The sequence below is a fragment of the Equus caballus genome, chromosome 14 (genome assembly GCF_041296265.1).
Source record: "Equus caballus isolate H_3958 breed thoroughbred chromosome 14, TB-T2T, whole genome shotgun sequence".
NCBI lineage: Eukaryota > Metazoa > Chordata > Mammalia > Perissodactyla > Equidae > Equus > Equus caballus.
Genome location: NC_091697.1, coordinates 59,864,864 through 59,891,253, shown reverse-complemented (window position 1 = coordinate 59,891,253; position 26,390 = coordinate 59,864,864). Strand labels below are relative to the sequence as shown.

The 26,390-nt window shown below is 40.6% G+C and overlaps 1 protein-coding gene across 40 annotated transcripts in view; it reads left to right on the top strand.

Moving 5' to 3' along the window:
• The window catches only part of CDC42SE2 (CDC42 small effector 2), a 131,551-nt gene that overhangs the window by 10,132 nt on the left and 95,029 nt on the right, over positions 1-26,390 (top strand). For 6 of the 40 annotated variants that reach the window (XM_070232716.1, XM_070232700.1, XM_070232704.1 and 3 more), the window contains exon 2: positions 18,269-18,352. The exons of 4 other annotated variants lie outside the window; for them this stretch is intronic. Coding sequence is in view for 1 of the 36 variants with exons in the window: in XM_070232682.1 (XP_070088783.1) it covers positions 18,850-19,430 (581 nt within the window). In the remaining 35 variants the exon portion in view is untranslated. 40 annotated transcript variants of the gene reach the window in all.

Genomic DNA, 26,390 nt, shown 5'->3' with positions numbered 1-26,390 from the left:
ACAATATATGTATTTGATAAATAGTTGATATATATCATAAAATGAAGTTATTTCCTTCTGATAAAGCCAAATGAGAACTTTTAAGTCCTGTCGTGGAGTGACTATTCTCCATATTCTAATGTGGAGTAAGCCCACACCCACCACTGGATCTGTTTGCCTTATTGAGCTACAAGTTAAGGCATCTTCTAGGACAAGAATTTTGAACTATGTTCATGATAGGAATTCTAACTGGGTAAAAGAAAAGTGGATTATGCAGCCCTGAGAAGAAGTCTGGCATGATCTCAAGGAAAGAAGCATGGCATGATAAACCAAACTCAGTGACAAGGGCTGAGATTTTAAGAGGATTTCTGGGTGTGTGCAATGCCTCTGACCCGACCTCCCCCACAGGCTCTATCGCCGTCCTCATCACCAGCATGGCTGTATAAGGACAGGAAAGTGTGTGGATAATACCAAAGACTTCTTACTAAAGGCTCCTTAAACTGTGTAACACCTCAGGCCTCAAGCAGCCCCAACGTGAGATTCTGCAAGAGGACAGAACACAAGGAAAAGGAAATTGTTTCCGTACTCATTTTAGAAAAGAAAGGTGAGCACTAGCAGCCTAGGGCAGAGTGGTGGTGACAGTGAAGCGAGCTGATGGCTGCAGAAGATAGGGTGACTGAAGCAGAAGCAGGAGCCACAGCAGGACGTTCGACAGTGGAGTAGGACAGAAGATCAGGGCACACAAAAGTAGTATCCAGTAGAATGACTGCATCTGGGCCAGCAGAGCCCATGTGGAAGGGCCAAGAGAGCACCTTGGGCAGCAGCAGCGGCATAAGCAGCAGTCTGAGGGAGGGGAAATGGGGGTCCAGGTGAGGCAGCTCTGATAGGTACAGTGGGTGCAGAGTGTAAAGCCGCGGCCCCTGTGTGGACAGTGACTCAGGTGGAGCACGGAGTGGCAGTTGAGAGTAGAGCTGTGGTGCCAGCTCAGGCAGCAGCCTCCTGGGAGTCTGCAGTGTTGGCCCAGAGCCCAGCAGAGCCGAGAGCAAAGTGAAAGCAATGCCATATACAGTGGCCTCACGTCATTTGTGACACTATGAGACAACCTCCAAAAGCCTCAGAGAGATGTCTGTAAGAGAGAAGAGAGGTCTCAGGTTTTACAGTTATGTGTGTGAGAGCTTCCAAACCAATGGAATTTGGTCCTCACTATTAAGGCGACTTCATTTGTATCCACAAGTCAGGGAGTTTTAGGAACATTCGGAATTACAAACTCGTTTGTGACTAAAAGAAACTATCTCATGCAGTAGCAAAATTTCTGAAAAACAAGCAAAAGACTAATCCTGTAGGTGATTGAATTACAAGGCAAATTGAATTCACAACTCTACAGGATCTCTTTTGGTCAAGTTAGGGCATTAAGAAGAAGAGAGACTTTAAAAATTGGTATGAGGACTCTCTGGGCAAATCTGAATGAAGCTTGGTCCTTGAGCTTTAAATTCTGCCAAGCTTTCTTTGCCAGTAGAAGCAGCCCTTCTCCCCTGCCTGTACGGGTCAGTCTCCGCTTGCCTGAAGAACCTGACAGAGTGGCTTTGCAGAAGACAGAGCCTCCTCAAGACCTATCCCCATCACCTCTCATTGTTTCTCGACCTATAACAGACTTATATCCTGACGGGCCTCAGGAGGTCAGTTACAAAATGACCTATGAGAAGGAATCAAATACACCAAAAGAATAGCAAGATTTTGCCAATTTTGATTGATAAAAACATGTGGAATATGTTTGGGATCTTAAGACTATTAGATCAGGGTAGAAAGAATGTAAAGGTGGATCAGATCAACTTTCTTGATATGGGGACATGAAGCAATTCTAAAATTGCTTCTAAAAATTCTAGACCTGATATGTTAGGTCAAGAAACTGAGAGCGGCTTTAACAGTTTGCTTTGTTGTTCACTGAACCCTGGAACCAAAGGATGATAAACTCCTGGCGTGGCAAGGACTAAGCAGCAATGCTTAATTGCCAAAGACAAGATGGGTGTGGTTAACGTAATGGACAGCTAAGCTGAAATAGTAATCAGAACAAGTTGACCCATAGAGATCTTTGGTGTTGACCAATTGCTTGTGGTGTCCCCAGTTCTGAATTAGACAGTCTACTGAAGTCTTACTTTAGTATAGTAATTTAGTGCCATTTGTATTTACTGTGATTTGAATAAGCAGGAAACTCTAGGCCTAATGAGCAGAAGTCTAACTTGAATTACACAATACAGTGTCTTGTCCCCTGAACAAATTTCCAGGCTTAAGCTCATTCACAACCCCAGAGCCCCTTGAATAAATGGAAGACCAAGTTCCCCCGAGGAACAATCCTGATACACAGCCAAAAGTAGATACTGTGAATCTTTCTCCTAACCTTCCCCAAAGGAAGCTGCAGTCATTTACTGGGGTGACGTACATTGGGGAAGGTGGAATAACCAAACTTTGTGGAGATTATAGGACACTGGCTCTGAACTGGCACTAATTCCTAGAGGACCAACGCACCACCTTGGTCCACCAGTCAGAGCAGGGGCTTATGAAGGTCAGGTGTTTACTGGAGTTTTGGCTCTGGGCCACTTCATAGCAAGCTCTGTAGGTTCTTGAATTCACCCCATGGTTATTTCTCTAGTTCTGCCATGCATAGTTGGAACAGACATACTCAGTAGCTGGGCAATAGCCCCACATTGGTTTCCTGACTCTTGAAATAAAGGTTATTACAGTAGGAAAGGCCAAATGGAAGTCACCACAAACTTGCCTCTACTTACCAAATAGATACTCATTCTGGTTTGCTTCAGCTATATGGATCCAATCTGTCATCCCTAGAATTAGCAAAGATTGCATAGACGCATAATGACCTTTTCTAAATCGGACTGTGAAACAAGCTCATTAAATAGCGTTGTAAAGGAGAGAAGGTGGTACATGTAATACTGTCAAATTATTGTGATTGATCTCAAAAATTTTTTCTTTCATTTAATATTTACTAAGCATTAATACCCTATACAATTTCCCCCTGTATCCTGTAATTTAATTTACTATGTAGTTGTTTTTTACTAATGTAAGAAAACTTTGAGCTCTGACCTAATCATTTGTCATTTTTCATCGTGAACGTTGACTGCAAAATTCCTGTGACCATTGTTGAAGAAGCGTCCTTGTGGAGAAGTTTTGGATTTGCTACTTCCAGGCATCCTGGGTGTTTTTCATTGGGATCCAGTGCCAGTTTTAATATTAATGTCTCAGCTGGGAGTTTCCCACCATAGGGGTAGAATAAATTCAGATTCCACATCTGAGAGAGGCTTAACTTTACATTTTGTTTCTCAGTGGGGGAGTGGGGATCTCTGTCTCAGACTCCTGCTCAAAGCAAATTTCCTTAACTCTTTTCTGATTTGACAGTTTTTCTACCCAGAGGGGAAATCCTTCCACAGGTCATTGCTTTTTATAGGAAGTTTCAGTTCCCTATCCTTGCTTTGAAAGGGCCAAGGCTGTATGTTCTGTTCTCCTAGGATTATTAAACCCCAGCCTCTGGCTATTAGGGTCAACATTTCTACCCAGTAATCTGCCTGGGTATCAGGTAATACACTTCCCATTTTAGAAATGAGTTATCTTTCCTTTCTGGCACCTGGAAATTTCTCTCTCTTTCTTATAAGCTCAGTACAGATTTTAAACATTTCTCTATGTTTTATGCGATATTTTTCTGAATTTCCAACTTCATGTTGTAGATTTTTATTATGTTCTCTCTTAGCTCAGAATCCAAACTGCTTTTGCATTCTATTCTTTCATTCATCAAGAAAGCAGTATCGAGTTTCTCTACTCCTAACATTCCTTTGTATGTTTATTTTTGCCTGGTTACCTCTTAAATTCTACATCTAATTTCTACTGACCATTTATTTTAGGACTTTGTAGAAGTTATCAGGAAAGTGCATTTACATATTGAGGTGCAACCGAGCATGACTCTTAGCCTTCTGCTGTGAACTCCAGGCAGATCTTGTTCAGAGCTTCAGCAAGATTCTCTAAGAGTAAACATCCCTGTGTTGTGAGCGTATCACAAAACAAGTGACCTAGACCCTTGTTTACCTATGATCTGATTTTGTCTATCCTGCATGTCCTCTGGTTTATAAAATTTGGAATAGCTGTTCTCTGGTTTTAATAAAATCATGGTGAAAATATTATCTGTTATCTTATCCACTTCCCCTTAAACATCAAATGGCTTATGGTAAATTTGTCCTAAAGTTAGTTCTGGAAAAATATGTGCCAATATCAATGATTTTGTATGCCCTCTGATGTCAGAAAATGAATAATATATGCCATAACTTAATTCATTTTTGCCTTCAATGCCAGGAAACATGGAATCCAAACCAGTGTTTATTGACAATAAATAAATTTCTAGTACATGCTAGATAATTTGGACCCCCTGAATTTCCTTCATATATTTTATGTTTTTCTCACCATTATAAAACTATGGTCTTGTTTTCCATGGTGCTTCCTTTATAAGCTGTAATATTAATAATGCATTTAACACTCTCTTCTCATGTATTATTCTAAAAAGAACTTGTTTTTCCTTATTCTATACTTCAGCTCTCCAATTATATATTTTTGCCTTTCTATCCTATGCACTTTCTTTTTTCTACTAAAATCATCACTATATTTCATATGCCACACTGGATTTAAAGTTGCTAACATCATCTTAACTTTGTATAAAAGCCAACAATTTACAATGCCCTTTTACTCTGAATTCACTTTTAAGTCATTTCCTCAGATCTCAGAAAATGAATCGTCTTTTCCGTTTACAGAGTCAACCCCTTTGCTACGTCCCTTGACCCACCCTCTTATCACCTCTCAGACCACCTCCTATCATTTTTCTCTTCTCCTTTATCTTCAATCTCTTCATATTCACAAACACACTCAAAACTCTGATAACACCTGCATCTTCTTCAAGCATTTCCGCACATGTCATATTCTCAGTGAAATCTACCCTGACCACCACCCCTTTAAAATTTCAACCTCTCTCCACTTCCCACACCTTTCACCTGCTCTTTTCCTCTTTAAGCACTAATCTCTGCTACATACATGTACATAGATACATATATATACAATCTTATTTTTTTGCTCTCTCTCTACTGGACCTATAGTAGGCGCTCAATAAACATTTGTTGAATTAATTAATAATATACTGCTTTTCATCTGTCCAACCTAATGAAAGTGTGATACCTTATTAGGCATCTGAATTATACTTTGGCTTGAGACCCTTCCGTTCGTACATCACACAACTGTTATTTACTTGCTGCTATGTATTTATTTCATCTAAGTTATTATTTCCACGGTGAAATCTAAAGGTGGGTGGTAGCTATGGGAAAATGTTCAGAAAACAGAATTGAACTCTGGATTCTTTTTTCCTTCTGCTTCAGTGCTATCTTCTTCTAAGTGGTAATCATTGTGGTAAATGAGTAAAAATGAGTATCTTCACCTTTTTGACACTGCTACTTGCTTATTATAATTAGGGTAAGTTGTCTTCTGAAATCAATAGCTGAGAATTGTAAGAATTCCTTGGCTTATATATTCTTTCTAGAATAAGTCTTTTTACATTTGCAAGAAGGTTATCAATTTCTAAAGTTTTATGACTCATTTCTTGCAATCAGCTGTCTTTTCCTTTGAATTTCACTGAATTCCTATGAAACAAATGGCTCCATTTGTGCAGAAAAATAATAGATCAGATCAGCAAGAAGAGTCTGTTTCACACAGGGCCAGTTTCATGGGTGTGTAACCTGTGCAGTCACACAGGGTCCCGTGCTCAGAAAAACTCTGAACTTGGTTTAATATTCTGCTATAACTGTCTTGATATTCTTAGTAATTTTTAACAAGAACCCCACATTTTCATTTTGCACAAGGCAGCAGAAATTATGTAGCCAATTCTGATCTTAGAACTTAGTCATTTCTAAAGCAAAGATTCTCAGTGAAAATGGAGAGGTTCTGATGTCAATGAAAAGTTAAAATTCCTTATAAATTGAGGTCATGTTCCTGGGTTAGCCCAGGAGGCTCATAATCTCAGTCTGTGAGAAAGAGGACTTTGATCTAGGAACAATTGTTCTGAATTATCTGAGCTGGAGAACCTGCTGCCCAGGGTCATAGCTGCAGCGTATACCTTTAAAGCAGCCACAGTTAGATCCCAACAGTGGAAGCCAGAAAACAATGAAGTGATAGCTTCAATGTGCTTACTGAATGACTGTCAAATTAGAATTCAATAAACTTCAATTGTTTTGAGTGGAGATCTTGAAGTTGAAAGCAAGAGAACAGAAAACGTTAGACCATACAAATACTAACCAAAAGAAAGCTGATGTAGCTTTAATTGTATCAGGCTTTAAAACAAAAAGTACCACTAGAGATAGAGAAACATTTCACAGTGATAAAGACCAGGTCCAATTCACCAGGAAGATACAAAATTCCAAATTTGTATGGACTTAACATGATCCCCACATTTAAAAGCCAAAAATCAGCATAACTGCTAGTAGAATTAGACAAAATGATCATCCTAATGGGTGATATGAATCCACCCCTTTCAATATTGATAGAACAAACAGACTCCAAAAAACCCAGAAAAAATAAAGAAGATTTAAACAATATGATGAGCAAGCTTGACTTAATGGTCATATGGAGAACACTGGTACTTACAACTACAGAAAACATATTCATTTCAAGTACACAAAGAACATTTTCAAAAATCAAAAAGGTGTCTGAAGACTCTGAGGGGAGAGAAGGCCAAGGTGTCTGCTAACCCAGGAGTGAGTGAGGTGGCCACAGATTTCCATGATCTCAGGTGCTGCTGAGGAATCTGCTCCAACCCCTGAGGGTTAGGTCATAGCAGCAAGATCTACTAGTCCACAAAACCTGAAAATATGCAGATGACTCCAAAGAGAGGTGGATTCACTGCGAAAAGGAAACTCTGGGTAGTTTTCCTACCTGAAAAACAAACAGACATATGAATGTGTATTCTTTATGGCTAAAGCTGGGAACTCAGAATTACTGGATGGGAACCACGATAAGAGACAGCAGGAGCTGTTTCTATAGTATACAGAGAAAATGTAAAAGAAAAGCCAAGTATGGGCTACCAATGGCTCAGAATTGCAGCCAGCCTGATGGGTGGATATAAATCCCTGGAATGCATTTCACTGCTTCTTTGGAGCAAAACTACAGACAAGCACATAGGCTGATGGGAAACCCCAGAATGGAGTAAGAAAATTATGGGAACAGGAAAGAAAGGACAAGGATTATGTCAGTCCCCAACTGCTCTTCTCTCAAGGAGGAGCGCCAAACATTCTTGAATTTGCTGGAGCTTATAGGTGGTTATTTATGTTTTTTTTCTAATTTTTTTTTTTTTTTGTCTGTACTGTGGTTACTGTTCTTTTATCACTCCCCATGCTTGATATGGATGTTCTGGGTACAGGACATACCGATTAGATTTATTCAATGTAACCCCTGTTGGTGACTTCTATAACAATTGGCCAGATTCACAGCCAGAAACAGCCTCTTCTTGCTGAGATTGTACATTAAAACAATGTGTCATGCTAAGAAGAAAAAATATTACTTGGTTTTCTCCTACAAGATTTAATATATGGATTGTTACACACTGCTATCTCCTTGTTCAACAGTCCTAAGACTGGGAGAAGTCAACAGTGTTTGGTGTACTTACCATGAACAACTGAGGCTTACACAGGAGAGTAACTTTCTTCATTCCCATAATGCAGTGGTTCCTAAATTTTGCTATACATTGGCATCACCTGGAGGGGCTTCTAAAAATCCCAATACCAGATGAATTTTCTTACATGTATTACTTGAGCCTTTACCTTTTTTCCTTCCTGTTCCAACTTCTGTTGAAAGTAACATTCCTTTAACATCATAACTTAGAACATTTACATTTGTTCTTTAGCCGTAAACTTGACTTTTATTTTGTTCTAGTGTCACAGTTAAATGAATTCAATATTACATGCTTCGTCCTTTTGCCATAGTTTCTCCATTTATCTCAGGTGACTGCAAGTGAATCCTCAAGTAGGTTGCTCAAGAAGAACCCGTGGGTATTATATTCCTGAATTCTTCCCTATTCAGGATTGTACTTCCATTTCTTTTATACCTGAAAAGCAATTTACTGGGCCTAAAATTCTTGAGTCACACTTCCCTTCCTTGAGGACTTTGAGGACATTACTTTACTGACTTCTAATCAGGGCTACACGAAACACAATTATTGTGACTTAGACTTTTGCTTGGCAAACCAAAGTTTTCTTTCCTCAGTGACTTTTTTGCTAGGATATGTCTCATGTTGGTTGATTCATAGTAGAGTCAAGTTACCTTTTATCTGGAGAAAAAGTTTCCTTGATTTGTGTCTTTAAATACTTAAGACACTCTTTTTGCGGGGGAAGGGTTCATATTTTGGAGGAGACCAAGCATATATATGTAGGATCCACTTTCTCATCTTCCTTACTGTGACTGGGTATCTATAAATAACCTAAAGCAAACACCATTCTAAGTGGGAAAATACTAGACGCATTCCCTTTAAAAACAGGAACGAGACAAAGATTCCTCCACCATCTTTTCTATTAAATCTTACGTTCGAGGTCCTAACCTGTGTAGAGACATAAGTTTTGGCAAGGAGGAAATAAAATGGCCAATATTTGCAGCTGATGTTGTTTACATAGAAAACCCCAAATAATTTACAAATTAACAATATGTTCTATGTAAGACAAAAGCCAGTTGCATTCCTATATACTAGCACCAAACAACTAGAAAACATAACTAAAAAGCAGAAACTATAGTCATATTAGAGAATATCAAGTCTCTAAGGAATAAATCTAACAGAAGATATCCAAGACCTCTTTAGAGGAAAGTTCAAAACTTTGTTAAAAAAATATGAATCATAACAAATATGCCACACTAATGCAAGATGTTAATAATAGAGGAAGCCACGGGGTGGGGAGATGTGGGCTATAAGGGAACTCTCTGTACTTTCCCTTCAATTCTTCTGTAAACCTAAAGCTACAGAAAAAAAAGTCCATTAATTAAAAAAATGAACTTTTAAAGAATATATATAGGTGCAATAAAACTATATAAAAACAAAGTGAAGAAAGAATGAATAACACTAAAGCTACTTAGAATTCTTAACAAACAGACGACTTACTTTAGTATTTTGTATATCTTATTGATCTACAATTTATCAGTTAATGGAATATGAAAGGAGAACTGAAATTTTCTTTTTCTTTTTTATTTTTTTGAGGAAGATTAGCCCTGAGCTAAGATCCACCACGGAGCATCCTCCTTTTTGCTGAGGAAGACGGGCCCTGAGCTGACATCCATGCCCATCTTCCTCTCCTTTATATGTGGGACGCCTGCCACAGCATGTCTTGATAAGCAGTGCGTAGGTCTGCACGCAGGATCCCCACTGGCAAAGCCCGGGCCGCCAAAGTGGAGCACAAGAACTTAACTGCTACACCACTGGCCTGGCCCCTAAAATTATTTCTTGGTGGGCAACAGACTATGTTGGGTAGGTCTTGTCAGGAGCAGGAAGCTGTAATAAACCCCTTTAGTCCTTTTCACTTTTCTAAATCAAGAAATTGCTTTGGAGATCATTCTTTTTACTAAAGGTAACTATTTTCAAAAAGACTTTCATCTTTTCCCCATTTAAGAAATTCCCATGAACCTGTCAAATGGTCAAAACGTTAACATCCCCCTCTAGAAATAAGTTAACTTTCCTTCTCTTTTAAGGCATCAGCCTCTTCTAATAGCTTCTCATAATTTTTATCTTTGTATTTAACCTACTTTTTAGTAGAGTAGAATATGCAATTCTCTATTATGAGAGAAGGAAAAAATTGTCTGGCAGACAGTATGTGAACAGCAGAATAACTCATGGAATTGACATTGCCCATTGAATGTGTGTGTGCATAAGGAGATAACCCTAGTTAATAAAAACCTGCTCAGATTAATGGAAAATAAACCAGGAAGAAATCAACCTCCTCAATACTGATGATTTATTAAAAGCAAACAGATGAGCATGAAATAATCACGTAGGTAATATATTTCCATTTCAACATACTACCCTTTATGAATGGATCCTACATGGAGCTTATCAAGGAAGTAACTGAAGCAAGAATATTTTGAAGTTCAAAGGTTATGTATGATACATTAATGATACGTCCATATATATAAACTTTATTCCTAAAACAACATTAGTGCGTTTTGTCTTTCTGCCCTACTTATCATCTTCTAAATAAAGCCAAACTCCTTAGCATGTAGTCTCTTTCTGCAGGCCCAGCATCATTGCCTTTCTGTGCCTACAGGTACCCTTCCCTGACCCTGCACTCATTCTCTAGTTCCCTAAGGGTATCACACTCTCATCTCTCCCTGACTTCACACATATTGCTCTTCTGTCAAAATAATCTTGGGGCCGGACCGGCGGCACAGCGGTTAAGTTCCCACCTTCCGCTTCTCGGCAGCCCAGGGTTCGCTGGTTCAGATCCCAGGTGCAGACATGGCACTGCTTGGCAAAAGCCATGCTTTGGTAGGCGTCCCACGTATAAAGTACAGGAAGATGGGCATGCATGTTAGCTCAGGGCCAGTCTTCCTCAGCAAAAAGAGGAGGATGGGTAGCAGTTAGCTCAGGGCTAATCTTCCTCAAAAAAAAAAAAAAAATCTTATCATGCCTTTCATTTTTGGATAATTCCTCTCTAGCATCTGCTCTTTTAGCAGTCCTTTCTGGATCCCACAGACTGAGTCAAATGTCCTTCACTAGAACTATCTCTATGATAATACTTAGCAAACTGTGCCCAACTTCCTCTTCACACTAGAGTAATGCTGGACCGGAAGCTGTGGTGGTAGCTTCTTGATTCAGCAGCTTCCTGACTAGAGCTAGAGCCAGAGCAGGGGGTGGGCAGAGTCTGCATGTGACCGCAAGGCAGGAGTCAGAGAATGAAACACTCCCAGGATGGGCTGAGAATGAGGTAAGACCAAGAGTCATATTCTAAATGGACGGTCAGAAACAAAGAAGAGGAAAGAAGTTGTTTGTGGGTACAAGAGGCAGAGCCTGGGAAGACATCAGAGGCAGAGGGATGCTAGAGGTGTTGTAAGGTGCAGAGAGCTGTTGGAATCCAGAACAGTGCTGTATTGCTGGTTTTACTTGTCTTTGACCCTTCTCCATCCCCATCCCAACAGCTTTAGCACAGACTTCCGTCACTATATCCCCACTGTCTGTTACCGTCCTGCCCTACAGTAGGGAGGATGCAAATATCTGTTAAATTGAATTGAGCCCTATTAACCATCCTTTAAAACCTTTCACAAAGGATATTTTCCTAGGAAACCTTCCCTCATCTCCACTGAAAAGGCTTCTGTTCTTGCACATACTCAGGGTATGTTTTGTTATCTTTCAGTCTCTTTCAATATTCCATCTTGTATTATATATGTTTGGCTGTGTCATGTTTTTTCTGAGTGTATCCACTGTAGGGGCAAGATCACTGTCTGAATCATCTTTGAAGATCCCAGTAGAAGTGTCCCAGATTTTGTGTGAGTCTTTAGGTGGCTGCTGTGCAGTGCTCCTATTTCCCACCATTTCCAACGGGCTTTAGTCCTCTTTCTCAATAATGGAGACACTGACTTAGAAAGAAAAAACAAGCTTATGTAGAATTCTAAAGTCTAGTCCAATATCTTCAAAGGAAAAACAAAGGAAATAAATATTCAATCATCTGCTAAAGTTACTTTAAAAGCCGACGGAGTCTTCTTTTGTGCAAGATAGGTTTTTGTTTTAACCTGGCCATCATGGTTGCTCAGTATTCCTTTACTCTGGCTATGTAGCTCTGATTTGTGGGATGTTTTGGAATTTGAAATTAGAAACCCGTGTACCACTTATGCCATGATCCTCTGATTGAAGTGTGACTCATTGTAACTAAGAACTGATGGTAAAAAACCAAAACAAAACAAAGCCATCTGGGTTTGGTATGTGCCAGAGTGTGATGTGTGTGCATGTGTGTTCTCATAGATCTATAATTATCTATTTATCACCTATTTATGTATATTTTAGAATTAATAAAGAGTAAAGGAAAATTTATTGAAATATTTACTTAGAGGTCTATTTATTTAGCTGTCCAATACCATACCCACTAGCTACATGTTGCTATTAAGTACTTGAAACATGGCTATATTGAGATGTATTATAAATGTAAAAAATATAAACTGAACTTTGAGGGCTTATTAAAACAAAAGTAAAATATAACATTAATATATTTTTATGTTGACTGAATGTTGAAATTATATTTTTATATATTGGGTTAAATAAAATATATTATTAAAATTAATTTCATATGTTTACTTTTAATTTTTTTATGCAGCTACTAGAAAATTTAAAATTACATATGTGACATGCATAATATTTCTGTAAGATAGCATTGGTCTAGTATATGCTATAATTTAGTTGTTTTTACTATAAAAACAGTGCAAAGAAATTGTGGAAAAAATTCCACGCTAATAATGGCGACAAACTATTTATAGTCTACTGTGCTGCAGGCACTGAGATTTTATGTGAACTATTTCATTTAATTCTCTCCACATCTTATTAGACAGGTATTTTAAGATAAGTAGACTGGGGCTCAGAGAGGTTAAGAAAATTTCCCACAGGCTCATGATCAGAGAGCTAGCAATCTGCAAAACACACCTATATCCATCTGACCCTAGAGATCATCCTCTTTCTACTAGAGAACATTGCCTTTCCTTTGTCTTTGCTTTTCAGAGACTGGCGCTATATGCTACCAGAAATTCTAATACCACCCACAATTGTGAGGTCTCACCAGCCTGTTACTTCAAAATAAGGTCCTATTTCCTTTTTTACTCAAATGAAAATAACATATACGCCCTTCACATGCCAAATTATTAGGAGTTCTAATCTTTTCCCATAGTTCCCTTCCCCATATAATCGTAAATGACCCAGCCTTGTTTACTAATGTCTAAGAATTGAGCCATTTGTCTTTGTGGATTGACAATAGAGCAGAAACTCAGATACACTCTTAAGTTGGAGGGGCACTTCGCAGCCTGTCTAGTGAAGGGTTAATTCAGTGACTGTGGCTGTGTTCGTTTTCTATTGCTGTGTAGCAAATTACCGTTAGTGGCTTAAACACAACACCCTTTTATTAGCTCATATTATCTATAGGTCAGGAGTCCAGCATGGTGTTGCCGAACTCTCTGCTCACAGTATCACATGGCTGAAATCAAGGTGCCTGTAAGTCTGAGAGGGAAGAATCTGCCTCCCAGCACATTCTTGGTGTTGGCAGAATTCAGTTCCTTGTGGGTAATAGGACTTAGGTCCCTGTTTCCTTGCTGGCCATCAGCCAAGGGCCACTCTTTGCTTCTAAAGGTCACTGTATTCCTTGTCATGTGCCCATCCCCCATCTTCGAGCCAGCAATGGCACATCATATCATTTTCATGCTTTGAATCTCTCTGACTTCTCCTTGTGCCACCAGTCACAGAAAACTCCCTGCTTTTAAGGGCTCATGTACTGAGATCAGGCTCACCCAGACAAGCTTATTTTAAGGTCAACTATAATACATAACATAACATAATCGTGGGAATGATATCTCATCCTAGTCACAGGTTCCAGGGATCAGGGTGTGGGATATTGGGAACAGCGGGGGGTGCATTTTCTGCAATCTACCCGCTACAATTCTGGGGATTATATAGGGCGTGGACACGACCACAGTGGCAGCCACAGGGAGCAAGGTATTAGAATCCTCCTAGCTACTTAGCTTAGGTAGGCGTCAGGACAAAAGCAGGCACTGAATCACTAGCAGGTAGTAGCACTTACTAGGAGAAGAGTGGAGGATGGGATGTGAAGGTTCCAGGTTTGCCACCTTCCCTTTCTTCCAACTTTACCCTAAAATTTTACTCATCATAAACTTTCCTTGTGAAAGCAATATGTAGATCTCTGTGCTAGGAGGGAGTGTAACAGTTCTGTCCCACCTGTTTTAAGGGCAGCAACGTCCAGGCACTTTGAGGTATGTTGGAGCCTCCATGCCCCCTCTTGCTGGGGCCTTGGTAAACCACGGAGATGGGAGTCCTGCTGGTGTCTGCTGCATGGTTTCCTAACAGCCACTGGGGCCAGGGAGGAACACCCTGCCCCTTTTGGTTACCTGCCTTTTGGACTCTTTCTTTCTCCACTCTTGTATACCAATCTGCCAATACTCTGCTCAAAACCCACTGTGGCTCCTGCTCTCCCTGGGAACACACCTTTAAGGTGCCAGTGACTGAACCTTTCCTCGCCAAGCTTTGTGCCCCCTGGAGTGCCACATCCCCTTTCTCTTTATTGCACTATTGTTTACTTGAGACGTTTCTTTTAGCTGACTCATATTTTTAACTTTAACAAATGTATAAAGGAAACTTTTATCACTATCATATGTGGAAAAATCTGAATTACTTGCCATATACAGGTGTTAACTGTAAAAAAAAATTCTTAGTCACTGGTGGTTTCTAACCTGACATAGCGGAGTGATTCTCAAAAGGCTCCTTTCTTCTTCTCTGGTTGTCCCCAGAGGAGTTTTTATTACAATTTCTAACTCTTTCTGTGTTTTTTTTGTTTTGGGGTTGATTTTTTGAGCTGAGGGGCTACAATGCAATTATATCACAGGCTATGCGTTGAGGCGAGGCAAACTGCGTGTACCCCAAACTACCTTTCCCCATCCTTGCCCCTCCCCACTGCCCCTCTTAAATGCATCACCTAAAATCACCTCCTACAACATCAGAGGTGTGCAATGCACAGTTTAGAAAACACTGGTCTGACTCCTTTCTTCCCAGAGACCCACCTCAAATTCCTCTCCCTCTAAGAAAACTTTTCTGACCAACACAGACCTCAGTGATCCCCTCGACTGCATTCATAAGGCTACTGTGTCTAATTATTCAAATGTTGCTGTGTGACATTTCATTAAGGACAAAGACCATGCTTTATATTAAGTTTCCCCAGAGCACTTGGTATGTTACCTGGCAAATAGCAGGCATTCAATGAATGTTTGTGGTTTGATGAGCAGCAAGGGTCAGTTCTGGGTAAAAGTGTAAAGCAAAGTTTGACTTAGGTTCCCCTCCTGCCTTGGGCTGCTTCAGTCACAGAACGGCCCGTGGACTATGATTCTCCTCTGAGTTGGTTGTTTTCTCCTTTCTCAATAAGTTCCATGTGTTTCTTGATTTTTCTCAGTCTCCCCAAATTACGCTTCACATGCTACGTGTCTCATTATCTTGCTGACTAATTAGCTAAGATATCTGGTGTTTGTCACTAGATTTTACTCTGCTTGACTGTGTTTCGTAAAAGTTTTTGTGTCTCTTCTATCACACCGAAGACAGACCATGTATACACAATGGATGCTCAACAGATATTTGTTGTATAAAGAAATGAATACATATCGTATTGTTTGTGTATTGGAGTATCCATTTTATCTTCAGGAAAAAACACGAAATCCCCAAACGAATTCATCTAACATCAGCCAAAGGGATTTACTCAGCTTGTTAACAAGTATAGAGAATTTTTGTAGTTTTGACTTAGAATAATAAAAATGAAATCTTCCTTCTGTCTTTCTTCCTTTTTTGGTCCACTTGGTCAATTTAGTTGTTCCTTTCAAGAAGCAATTTAGGTCTCTATAGATTTACACAGAACTGATGGTTCCTTCTCTGTACCCCAAGCAATTTATGCATACTTCTTCTTAGCAGTGACCACATAATTTATCATCCAAACCTGGACACATTGAGAATGAAAGGGGGCACACATAACTATTATGCCAGGACAAGAGGCATCCCTGACAAACCAGGAGGTATAGCCATACTACTTTGAAAGTAGTTATTTACTAACTACATGTCTCTTGTCATTCAACTGTAAAGCTATTCTAAGTCTGGGCCTTATTTCTCTTAGCTTCCTTTGTTGCCTAGAACTGTACCTGGCACATGGTGGTGGTAGAAGAAATGTTAGTGCCTCTTTAAAAATGTTCATTTCATTGCATATCTTACCATAAAACTCGAACCATCCCATTTGGGGCCTATTATGAGCCATTTTCTCAGTATTACAAATATAGTGCAATGAGCTTAATTATATGCTTGTGCAATGGTAATAGCTAGCATTTACCAGCACTTAGCATGTACCAGGCCCAGGGCTAAGAACTTTGCCTGTTCTCTCATTGATTTCTCACAACAATTCTTGGAGGTAAGTATTACTACAGTCCCATTAAATTAGAAGAAAAGACAGGTTTAGAAAGATTAAGAACCTGGCTCAGGGTCAACCAGCTAATCATGCAGCAGAGTTGGAACTTCAGACTCTGACTCTATACACCATCTCCCCTATATGTGAGAAGTAGCTGGTATCAAATTTTGGAAAGCAGTTTAAAAAAATGTTAATAGCATACTTTTAGAAAAAATTCATTTGCTTTAAAGGAAAATTTATTTAACTAAGTAAAAGATTGCAGAATCAGGCCGGTGTGGCAGCTACGTGAGCACATGGGTAGTGACAGTGGTTGGTTAGATGAACACATTGCTTGCTGTTACGTTTCCATTTGTCCTGGCACAAATATACCATGTTAGTCTTGTTGAGATCATTTCTTGTTTATGGAGTATTAAGTGTGAAAAAGAGTTTCTTTTGTACTGTAACAGTTGCATTTACTTTTAGCAGTGTTTTCAATGTACGTTATGTGAATAAATTATGAACAGTGTCTATTTTTTACCCTGTCCTTTTGGAAGAAGATTTTACTTGATAACAATGTTAAGGAGGGTACAGACACATCATAATATTGGACTCCAGAAAAATTATTGCTTGGTATTATTGTAATTACAAGCCATATTTTGACATTGATGAACCACATCGTCAATGGTTTTTTAAACAAATGAGGTCCATTTAATTTTATAAAAAATAATCCAAATTGTAAGGGATAATCTGTAGCCTTAAATTGTTTTAAATCATAAAGAATAAATTAAATATGTAAAGAGACTATGCTATAAACACAAAACTAAGCAAATAATTATGTACACAGACTTTCATACAAAAGCTATCCTTTGATTCAATGGAATTGTCTTTTTTTTTTTTTTTTTTTGGTGAGGAGGATTATCCCTGAGCAAACATCTGTTGCCAATCCTCCTCTTTTTGCTTGAGGAAGATTGTCCCTGAGCTAACATCTGTATCAATCTTCCTCTGTTTTTTGTATGTGGGATGCTGCCACAGCATGACTTGATGAACAGTGTGTAGGTCTGTGAACCTGCAAACTCCAGGCCCAGAAGCAGAGTGTGTGAATTTAACCACTATGCCACTGGGGTGGCTCCTGGAATTGTCTTCTTAATTGACTTTTTTCTACCAAAAAGAGGGGTGTATGAATAGCTACAGCAACTGAAATTAGATATTACCAAGGTATTCAATCACATATGATGTTGTGTTATGAACAAAATAGGAAAAATCTGAAAATAAATGTTTACATAATGAATAGTAACATTTGAATAAATGATAGGAAATGTTACTATTTAAGGCATTCACACAAGATGACTATATTTGTACTTCAAAGGAAGGATTACAAACACATATCAAGTTCAGGAATTTTCTGATTTTTTGTTCTAGGAAATTTTTAGAATTAATATGTTTTTGAGTTTCACACCAGAAAGTTTCCTCTAGTTATCACCTTATTCCTATTCAGTGAAATAGGATATCAGGATATCATTGGTCAGAAAACTTTACACTTTTTATTATCTCAGGGATTTAAAAAATTTTTCAGTTATTCTAGGTACTTGGGATAGATCAGTTGAACAAAACAGACAAAAAATCCATCTTCTATTGGGGAAGACAGACACAAAAAGATAAACATACCAAATAATAAATTGTAAAGATTGTTGCAAAGTTTGAAGCGTCATGGGAAGAATAGAAAAAGAGTGAATTAGGAAGAATTGAGAGTTGGGATTGGGGCAATTGGTCAGGCCAAGCATCACTGTTAAGGTAAGATTTGAGCAAGGAGTTAAAAGAGGTGAAGGTGAACACTGGGAAAGAATGTTCCTGGCAGAAGGAATGGCTCTTGAAAATGTCCTAAGCAGTAGTCTAGTCTGCAATATTGAAGCGACAACGGGCAGTTGGAGTTGAAGTCAGAGAGGTAAAGGGACAGGGCAATTCCAGGGCTTCGTAGGTCACTGTGAAGACCTTAGCTTTTATAAAGAATGAAATAGGAACCCACTGGAGGATTTTGACCAGATGAGACAGGAGCTGACTTTTCTTGTAAGAGGATATTCTTGCTGTTGTTTTGACAGTAGGCTGAGTTAACGGTGAGCACGGAGACCATTTAGTAGGCCACTGAAGTATAATCCAGCCCAGAGAAGATGGAAGTAATGCAGGTAAGAAGTGGTCTGATTCTGATTTATTTTGAAGGTACAACCAACAGGCTTGCTTGACAGGTTGGAGGTGAAGATGAGAGAATGGGAGGAGGCAAGGACGACTCCAAAGTTTTTGGCCTGAGCAACTCATTAGAAAGACTGTGTTATGGTGTTGAGTTGCTTTTTAAGCAAGGGAGAACTCTAAACTTAGGGAAAAAAGAAAACTAATGTTGCACTAATAACGTTGCACTAATATAAGACGTATATTAGTATATCCCAAGTATTGTAGGCTTGAAAACTTATTGTAGGGATTTTGGTGGAGTGCTGGCTGCTAGATAGGGGCACTCACATGTTTCTGATTTCTGGGATATATAAAACATACACCTAAAGGAGTCTCAGAGATCCAGTAGACGAGTCATTTCACACATTTCAAATGCCAGGTGGATGTTCTCGGCCGTAAGCCAGTTAATGAGGGTTCAACTACTCTGACGTTCACATTTAAAAAAAGCGGTGGTCCGATGATTTCAGCGCATCTGTCTCTCAGCTGCAGCCAACTGAGCGATGCCTGGTCCGACGGCTCAGCACTCACCCTCGCTCGCCCGGGAGCGTCCGCGGCCCCACTGCGAGCGCAGGCACCGCCCCACCGCTTGGTCCGGGAAGGGGGCGCGAGCCGCCGCCGCCTGCTGCCCGGCGGAGGCGGGGAGGGGCTCCTGCGCGCTCCCCCTCAGCCCCGGTCGCCATCTTCCGGCGCGTCCTTTCCCGCGCGGGCTCCTGCCCCGGCTCTAGGCTCTCCGCTCGCCTCGGAGAGGCTTCCCGGCCGGCACGGCTCTAGCGCGCGGCGCGGCGCGGGGCTCCAGGGCAGAGCCCACCCGGAGGCGGGGCCGGGGGCGGGGCCGGCGCGGCGGCGCGGCCCTCCCGCCGCTCCCGGAGAGCGCACCGCCCCTCGCCCCGCCCGCGCGCGAGCCTGGGCGGGGAGGGCGGGGCCAGGAAGCGGCGAGCGCGCCGGGGAGCGCAGCTGCGGGAGTGGGGGCGGCAGGAGCCGCGGAGCCGGCGCCGAGGGCGGCAGCGGCCGGAGCAGGCGGCCGAGACAAAGGCGACGGTGAGTGCAGCGCCGGCCCCCACCCCTCGCCCTCGCTGCCCCCTGGGCGGGGACCCGAAGCCCCGAACCTCCGCTGCCGAGGGCTCCGGGGCGAGGGCGGCCCGGCCCTGCCCGCCGCGCGCTGCGGGCTGTGGGCTGAGCCTGCGGCTCCATTTTCAGGTCTGGGCGAGGTCCTCCTGCGGACCCTGCCTTTGGCTTTTCTTCCACTGCCTCTGAGAAATGGTTCCATGCTCAGTTCAGAATTCACGGCGGGGGGGCGGCTGAGTGAGCCAACCCGCCCGCCGCCTGGTGTAAGATGGAAATGAAGACCCCTTCCCCCCAAGTTTGCAGGTCTGGAAGTCGGGAGGGTGGCGCGAGGGGCGGGCGGAGAGGGCCCGGGTGGACCAGGTGAGGGGTTCGGAGGGGCGGGGACCCCGGCTCCGGAGCCCGGACTCCAGCCTGAGGCGCCCGGCGCGTTCCGCCCGCGGGTGTCGCCGCGGTTCTTTTGGGCCCCGGAGAGAAAGCCCTGGACACCTCGGAGGAGGAGCTCATGTACTCTTACAGGTTGTTCACCCCGCGCTTGCTGCTTGAGTTGTGATTTCTGGTAACGGGTGTGGTGGGTAGCGGCTCCCTGTTGCCGCATCAATAGCTGAAAAGGAACCCCGATGGGCTGACTTCGTGTATCCGTGAATCAACATCGGGATTCCTCTTGAGCTGCTGTTATCTTAAATGATAAGCTTCTGTAGGGGAATTGGGTGCTGATGTTCAGTTTACAAAATGTACACGTTTTGTTAAAGGACCTGGCATATAGTAGATGCTCAATAAAATAGTTGACTGAATGCATCCTGAAACATCAGACAAAGCCGATCTCACATCTAGTCAAATTTAGCCACGTACCCTCTTGACCCAAATTAAAGAAAAAAATTGGCGAACAACGTGTAGTTTTTGTTTATATGTTTGTTTTTACCCAACATATACTTACTCTTGATGAATAATCATTTATCAGTTTTGCAAGCGTAGAAAATATACTTGAAATGTGGAAGCTTTCATTTTGAGGAAAGTTGGTAGGCATCTTCTGTCTCTTAAAAATAAGCCTTAATTCTAATTTTCTTTCCGAAGACTGGAGAAGATGAAGAAGAGGCGCTTGGATTGTGTTTTGTTCTTTTGAGACGCAGGTTTCTATTTCATTATGAATAAAGAAGTTTAGCTGCTTTTGAGGGAGGGTAGCCTGAACTTGAGTTGCCTTTTGAACAAGGAGAGCTCTAAATTTAGAGAGAAAAGAAGACTAATGTTGCACTAATATAGTTAAACCTCACCATTTACGCCACAGATATTCATTAAGCGCCTATTGTGTGTTGGCTCCTGTGTTGGATGCGAGTTTCTAGGGGGGAAAACCCCCCTCAATTATCCTTTTCTTAAACGAGCGTGAAGTTCTTTCCTCATTATGGTGGTTGTAGGCGGGGTCTACTTACAGTTGGGAAAGATGGCAGGTGAAACTGCAGGAAGTGTAGCTTCATAACAGTCTATATAAAGGTTAATAAGTAACTTTTTAAGGCTAAGATTATTGGGTTACATTTTCATATTGTCAGTTTAATAAAATCTGTGTTTTAAAATGAAAGGAAGAAGAGGTTTAACAAACCAGTGTTTTCGTTCTCTCCCTCTTCCATATTAGATGATTTTGGTATAGTGTATTTATTGAAGAGTAATGTACTTCTGGTTCTGTTTTCTGTAAATAGTCTTTGCTGTGCATCATTTTCTATTTTTAAAAATCTCCAAGGAGAAACAGTGGATTTCTTTTCTATAAGAAATGTTTTTAAATAGAGCACCTTTCAGAAATTTTATTTTTACCTTTTATTCACCGTTTACAAATAATACAGTGCTGACTTGACAGTCCTGAAAAGGGAAGGACTTAATAATAATTTGTGGTTCTGTACTTGTAGTATTGTGTTTATTAATTCTGAACATAAGGTTTCATTGGCTCTTTTTATCTTCTTTACATCTGATTTAAAAAAATCCCAGTACTTGGTTATTTTGTTTGGCTTCTTCAAAAGTCCAAATTAATGTGCTCCAAAGTCGGGATGATCATTACAAAATAATGTAGATTAATAATCTTTTTACGGATAGCTTTTGAATTTAGGTGGACCCTTTTGACTTACTGATGTTTATAACATACATTGTTGAAGATAATGTGAATATTTAAATAGAACTTTCATATTTTTAGACTCACTGGCTATTAGCTTTTTATGGTTCTTCCTAGGAATAAGAAGAAAAGTAATCCCTTAAATTTTGGTGGTAGACAGTTGTGATAGTTTTTCTTCAAACGTACATTTCTCGTAGGAAGAGTTATTTGACAGTATACTCCTGAGAGCCTGGTGTTGATGAGAGACCTAATAGTAAATAATAATAGCGATGATAAAGAACAATATAAGCAAGCTGTGATATGTTGAATAAAAAATTCTCCACATATTTTATTTGGATAAGAGTTTCATCAAAGTTCTTGACAGTCAACAGCATTGAGAGATGTTAAAGTAATTTTTCCAAGAAATAAGAACCTGTAATGACTTTTTTTTTTTGCTAAGGAAGATTTGCCCAGCTAACACCTATTTCCAGTCTTCCTGTATTTTGTATGTGGGTCACTGCCAAAGCATGGCTGCCGATGAATGGTGTAGGTCCATGCCTGGGAACTGAACCTGGGCCACCAAAGTGGAGTGTGCCAAACTTAACCATTAGGCCCCAGGGCCTAATGACTATTTTTTTGTACTTTAAAAAAAGGCTGTGTGTTGTCAAACTATTATTCCTGTGTTAGAGTAGTTCATAATGTTTTGAGGCTAAGTAAATTCCAGGATCATCCTATTTTGTAATTTTTGGAATATTTGAAATATCGTTCTTTTCATCTGGGTATGTTTCTGTGTTGAGGGGTGTGTGTCATTTTTTGTTATACCCTTTAGAATGATGCAGAAAGTGTTTCCTGGGGCCGGCGTGTGGCTGAGTGGTTAAGTTCGTGCGCTCTGCTTCGGCGGCCCGGGGTTTCACCGGTTCGAGTCCTGGGTGCAGATGTGGCACTGCTTGTCAGGCCATGCTGAGGCGGTGTCCCACATGCCACAGCTGGAAGGACCCACAACTAAGAATGCATAACCATGTGCTGGGGGCTTTGGGAGAAAAAGGAAAAATAAAATCTTAAAAAAAAAAAAGAAAGTGTTTCCTTTATCACGTGTAATTAATAAAGTGATTAAGAATGATGCTGACATGGCATATTGTAGCCGTGCCCATATTTACCTAAACAAATTGTGAGAAAGTACCAGTTAGCATTTGTGTAAAACATTTCCAAAGTGCTTTATAACTAATTTGTCACATTTATTTTCTAGGATAGATTGCTATTAAGTTTTTATGTCCCTGTTTTTTTTTTTTTTTTAATTTATTTCTTTTAATCTTTTATCATTGAAAGTGTTCAGGTTTCTCATCTGCTTTAGGATGAGTCTGGAATATTTTGTTAAGGCTTTCTAAGATTTTTCTCACAATTGCAAATGCATGTTGGTTTTGATCTGTTACAGTATTCTTAATCTCAGTTTTCATAAAAGAAATGTTTTAACATTTTATTGAACGTTAAATGTTAGTAATGTTTTGGTCTGTCTCTGAGGGGGCCATTATGGGTTCCCTCTGCATTCTTGAGAGGAACTGAGTGAAACATGTCTTATCCTTAATACTTACTCACAAGGTGAGAGCATTTATTCTGATCTTTTTCATACTACCTGGAAAAACTTGACATTTAGCTTATTAATAATTAACTTTATGCATCCTACTACCTCACTTCAAAGCTTAAGTATACTTGAACCTTTCTGTAGTACCAACAACTGAACAAAGCAAGATTTAGCTGGAACTGCTCTGGGACCCCATGCAAAGGAAGTTTCTGAACTGGAAGCCCAAAGACTTGGTAATAAGTTGTCTTTATCATGACACTATAAAATACCTGTAAATTTATTTTAGTCAGAATGGGTTCTAGTGAAACAAACTCCCTATTTTTCTTAGAAAGCGTTAGATAACTTCATGTTAAATTTAGGTGTCTGAAAATGATTAAACGATGAGCACTGATATTTCGTTTTGTAGCTTACCCACTTAGAAATTCATGCTAAGATTTTTCTTATTAAATCATTATATTGAATTTTTGTGAGTATCTTGTACTAAAACATAAAATGATTTTGTTTTATTTGACTTAATCTACTTTCACTTTTTGCTTAATAAAACAAAAATGAATTTTTCATATATTCGGCATTGTGTATATTTTACACCCTGTACATAGTGGGAATCCATGGATATTTGTGGAACTGGTATTTTCAATGGCTGGGACTTGATAAGGTCTAAGCAGAAAACAACTTTCTTTCTCTCGCTGTACCTTCAAGCCCTCCCTATAGATTGCTTCTCTGCCTCTCAGTGAGACTTTTTCTTTTTGAGGAAGATTAGCTCTGAGCTAACATCCACTGCCAGTCTTCCTTTTTTTGTTTTTTGTTGCTGAGGAAGATTGGCCCTGAGCTAACATCTGTGCCCATCTTCCTCTACTTTATATGTGGGATACCTGCCACAGCATGGCTTGACAAGCACTGTGTAAGTCCGCACCCGGCATCTGAACCGGCGAACCCTGGGCTGCCAAAGTGGAGTGCGTGAGCTTAACCGCTGCGTCACTGGGCTGGCCCCTCTAGTTACTTCTAGATAATAAAAAGTCATCTGTTCACTTGTCAATGAGAGTCTTATTTTAGTCATTAGAAGGTACGGTTCAGTATAACAATCAGTGTTCAAACTTAACACAGTTTAAAACTTTTCTTCCTTAGCTCAGAACTGCTTCAGACCTAGAAGCCTGCTTTGGAGGAAGAGTCCTAGTAGGCGTCTCTTTTTACTTGACCAGCTTCTCTTCAGTGTGCTGTCCTCACCTGTCCAGGGTCCAGCCCAGTGGGGAAGGGGACTCGGGGGAAAGGTATGGTTTTACTGTGACTCATGCTATCATGATCTGGCATTGGTGCCCTCTGAGTTGGGCAGGTTGTTCAAATCCGAGTCTTTGTCCTGGAGTGCTGGAAATGGTTTTCTTGGGGATTCCATGCTGGGAACCTCCAGCTACAATTCCTGTGATAGAATTCTTCTGTTCCAGTCCCTTAGTCTTCCAGATTCCCTCATCTCCAGACTCACTCTGTCCAGGGAGAGGTGTTGCTTTAGTCTTTAAGGTAGTTCTATAACATTTTAACCAGGCCTGCCTGTACTTCATTAAAGTTATTTCATAAGACGCAATTTCAAGCATTCCACCAGGGCCTGAGTGTCCTATCTTGCTGGCTCCTTCTGTCAAGTACCCCTGCTTGAACAGTACTTCTGTGTGTGGGACTTACAATCCATTGCTGCTACCACCTTTTTTCTGTTCCAAGCCCCCTTCCATCACGTCCTCACTTGACTATTTACCCTACTTTGAATCCACAGTCCACTATTCTAATTTCTCCCTTTTGTATACCCTCAGTTCCTTTGTAGCACTTCTCCCTTTAGTGTACTCACCTGGCGACCTCTGCCCCCTGCCCCCCTCGTTATCCAGTTCTCCATCTAGTCCAGCGTGTACCTGGCAGTTGAGCATATCTTAAGGAAAACATATCCACGCTGACCTGTGTCCTTTTAAATTTATGACCGGTGACCTCAGGAGGCCTCTGCTGCCCACAGTCCTATTATTTTAGTGATTTCCCTGGTTGAATCACTCTCCCACTCCCCACGTGACTGTTTTACATCTCTCTCAAACCTCTAGCTCCTCTTTTCTCTTCTTCATTTTCAGCTGATGATCTTGTTTCCTGTATGTTAAAAATGAAAGCAATCAGAAGAAAACTTTTGCATGTCTCGCTGCATCTATACCCATAGATGCGCATTTCCTCTTGTGCTGTGACTGTCACCTCCACCCTTGCCCTTGATTCTGTCCCCGTTCTCCTGTCAAGGACATCGCGTTGCTGCCATGTTCATCCTGTTCTCCTGCCTACCAGTGAGTTGCATCATCAGCGTTTCCCATTTCTTCTGGATTATTCCTATCAGCATATAGATATGATGAAATATCTCCCATATTTTAAAAAAACAAAACCTCCCCCAACACCGCATCTTTCTTCAGGTACTGCTCTCCAAAAGAGTTGTTATTTGTGGTCATCAGTACTCCCTATCTTTTTTGGATCCACTACTGTCCAGGTTTTTTCTCTTTCACTCTACCATAACCGCTCCTATTGAGATTGCTAGTGACCTCCTTGGTGATAAATTCCCTAGTCAATTCTCAGTTCTAATCTCACTGGATGTAGCAGCAGCAACATTTGACATGGTTGATAATTTTCTCTTCATTGAAGCTTTTCTTCCCTTTGCTTCTGGGACACTGCTGCTTATTTTCAGTTTCTTTTGCTTATTCCTTTTTGTTGCCCCAACTTATGAAAAATAAGGCAGCATCCCAGAGCTCTATGTTTAGACCTCTTCTATATTTATACGTAGTCTCTTGTGATCTCACCCTACCCTGTAGCTAGAATTATCATATATTTCAAACTAAAAATATTGTCTTTAGTCTGAATCTCTTTCCCAACCTCCAGACTTGTACACCCAGCTGCCTAGTCAACATTTTCAATTAGACGTCCCAAATTTAACGTGTCAAAACTGAACTCCTCCTCCTCCTTCCCTCCCCAACCCCAATGATCCCATTCCAGTCTTCCTCATCTTATTAAATGTCAGCTCCATCTTTCAGTTTCTCTGGCTGTAACTTTGTAGACATTCTTGACTCCTTTTTCTCACACTCCCACATCTAATTCAAAATAATGTATTATGGAATTGTCCTTTATTTACTTTAAAATCTACCTTAAGAATAAATGTAACCATAACTAGCTACGTTCCACTGCTGCCGCCCTCTCTAAGCAACCGTCATCTCTTGCCTGTGTTATTTTAGTAGTCTCCTTTCTCATTTCCCTGCTGCTTCTGCTCTTTTCTATTCTCAAC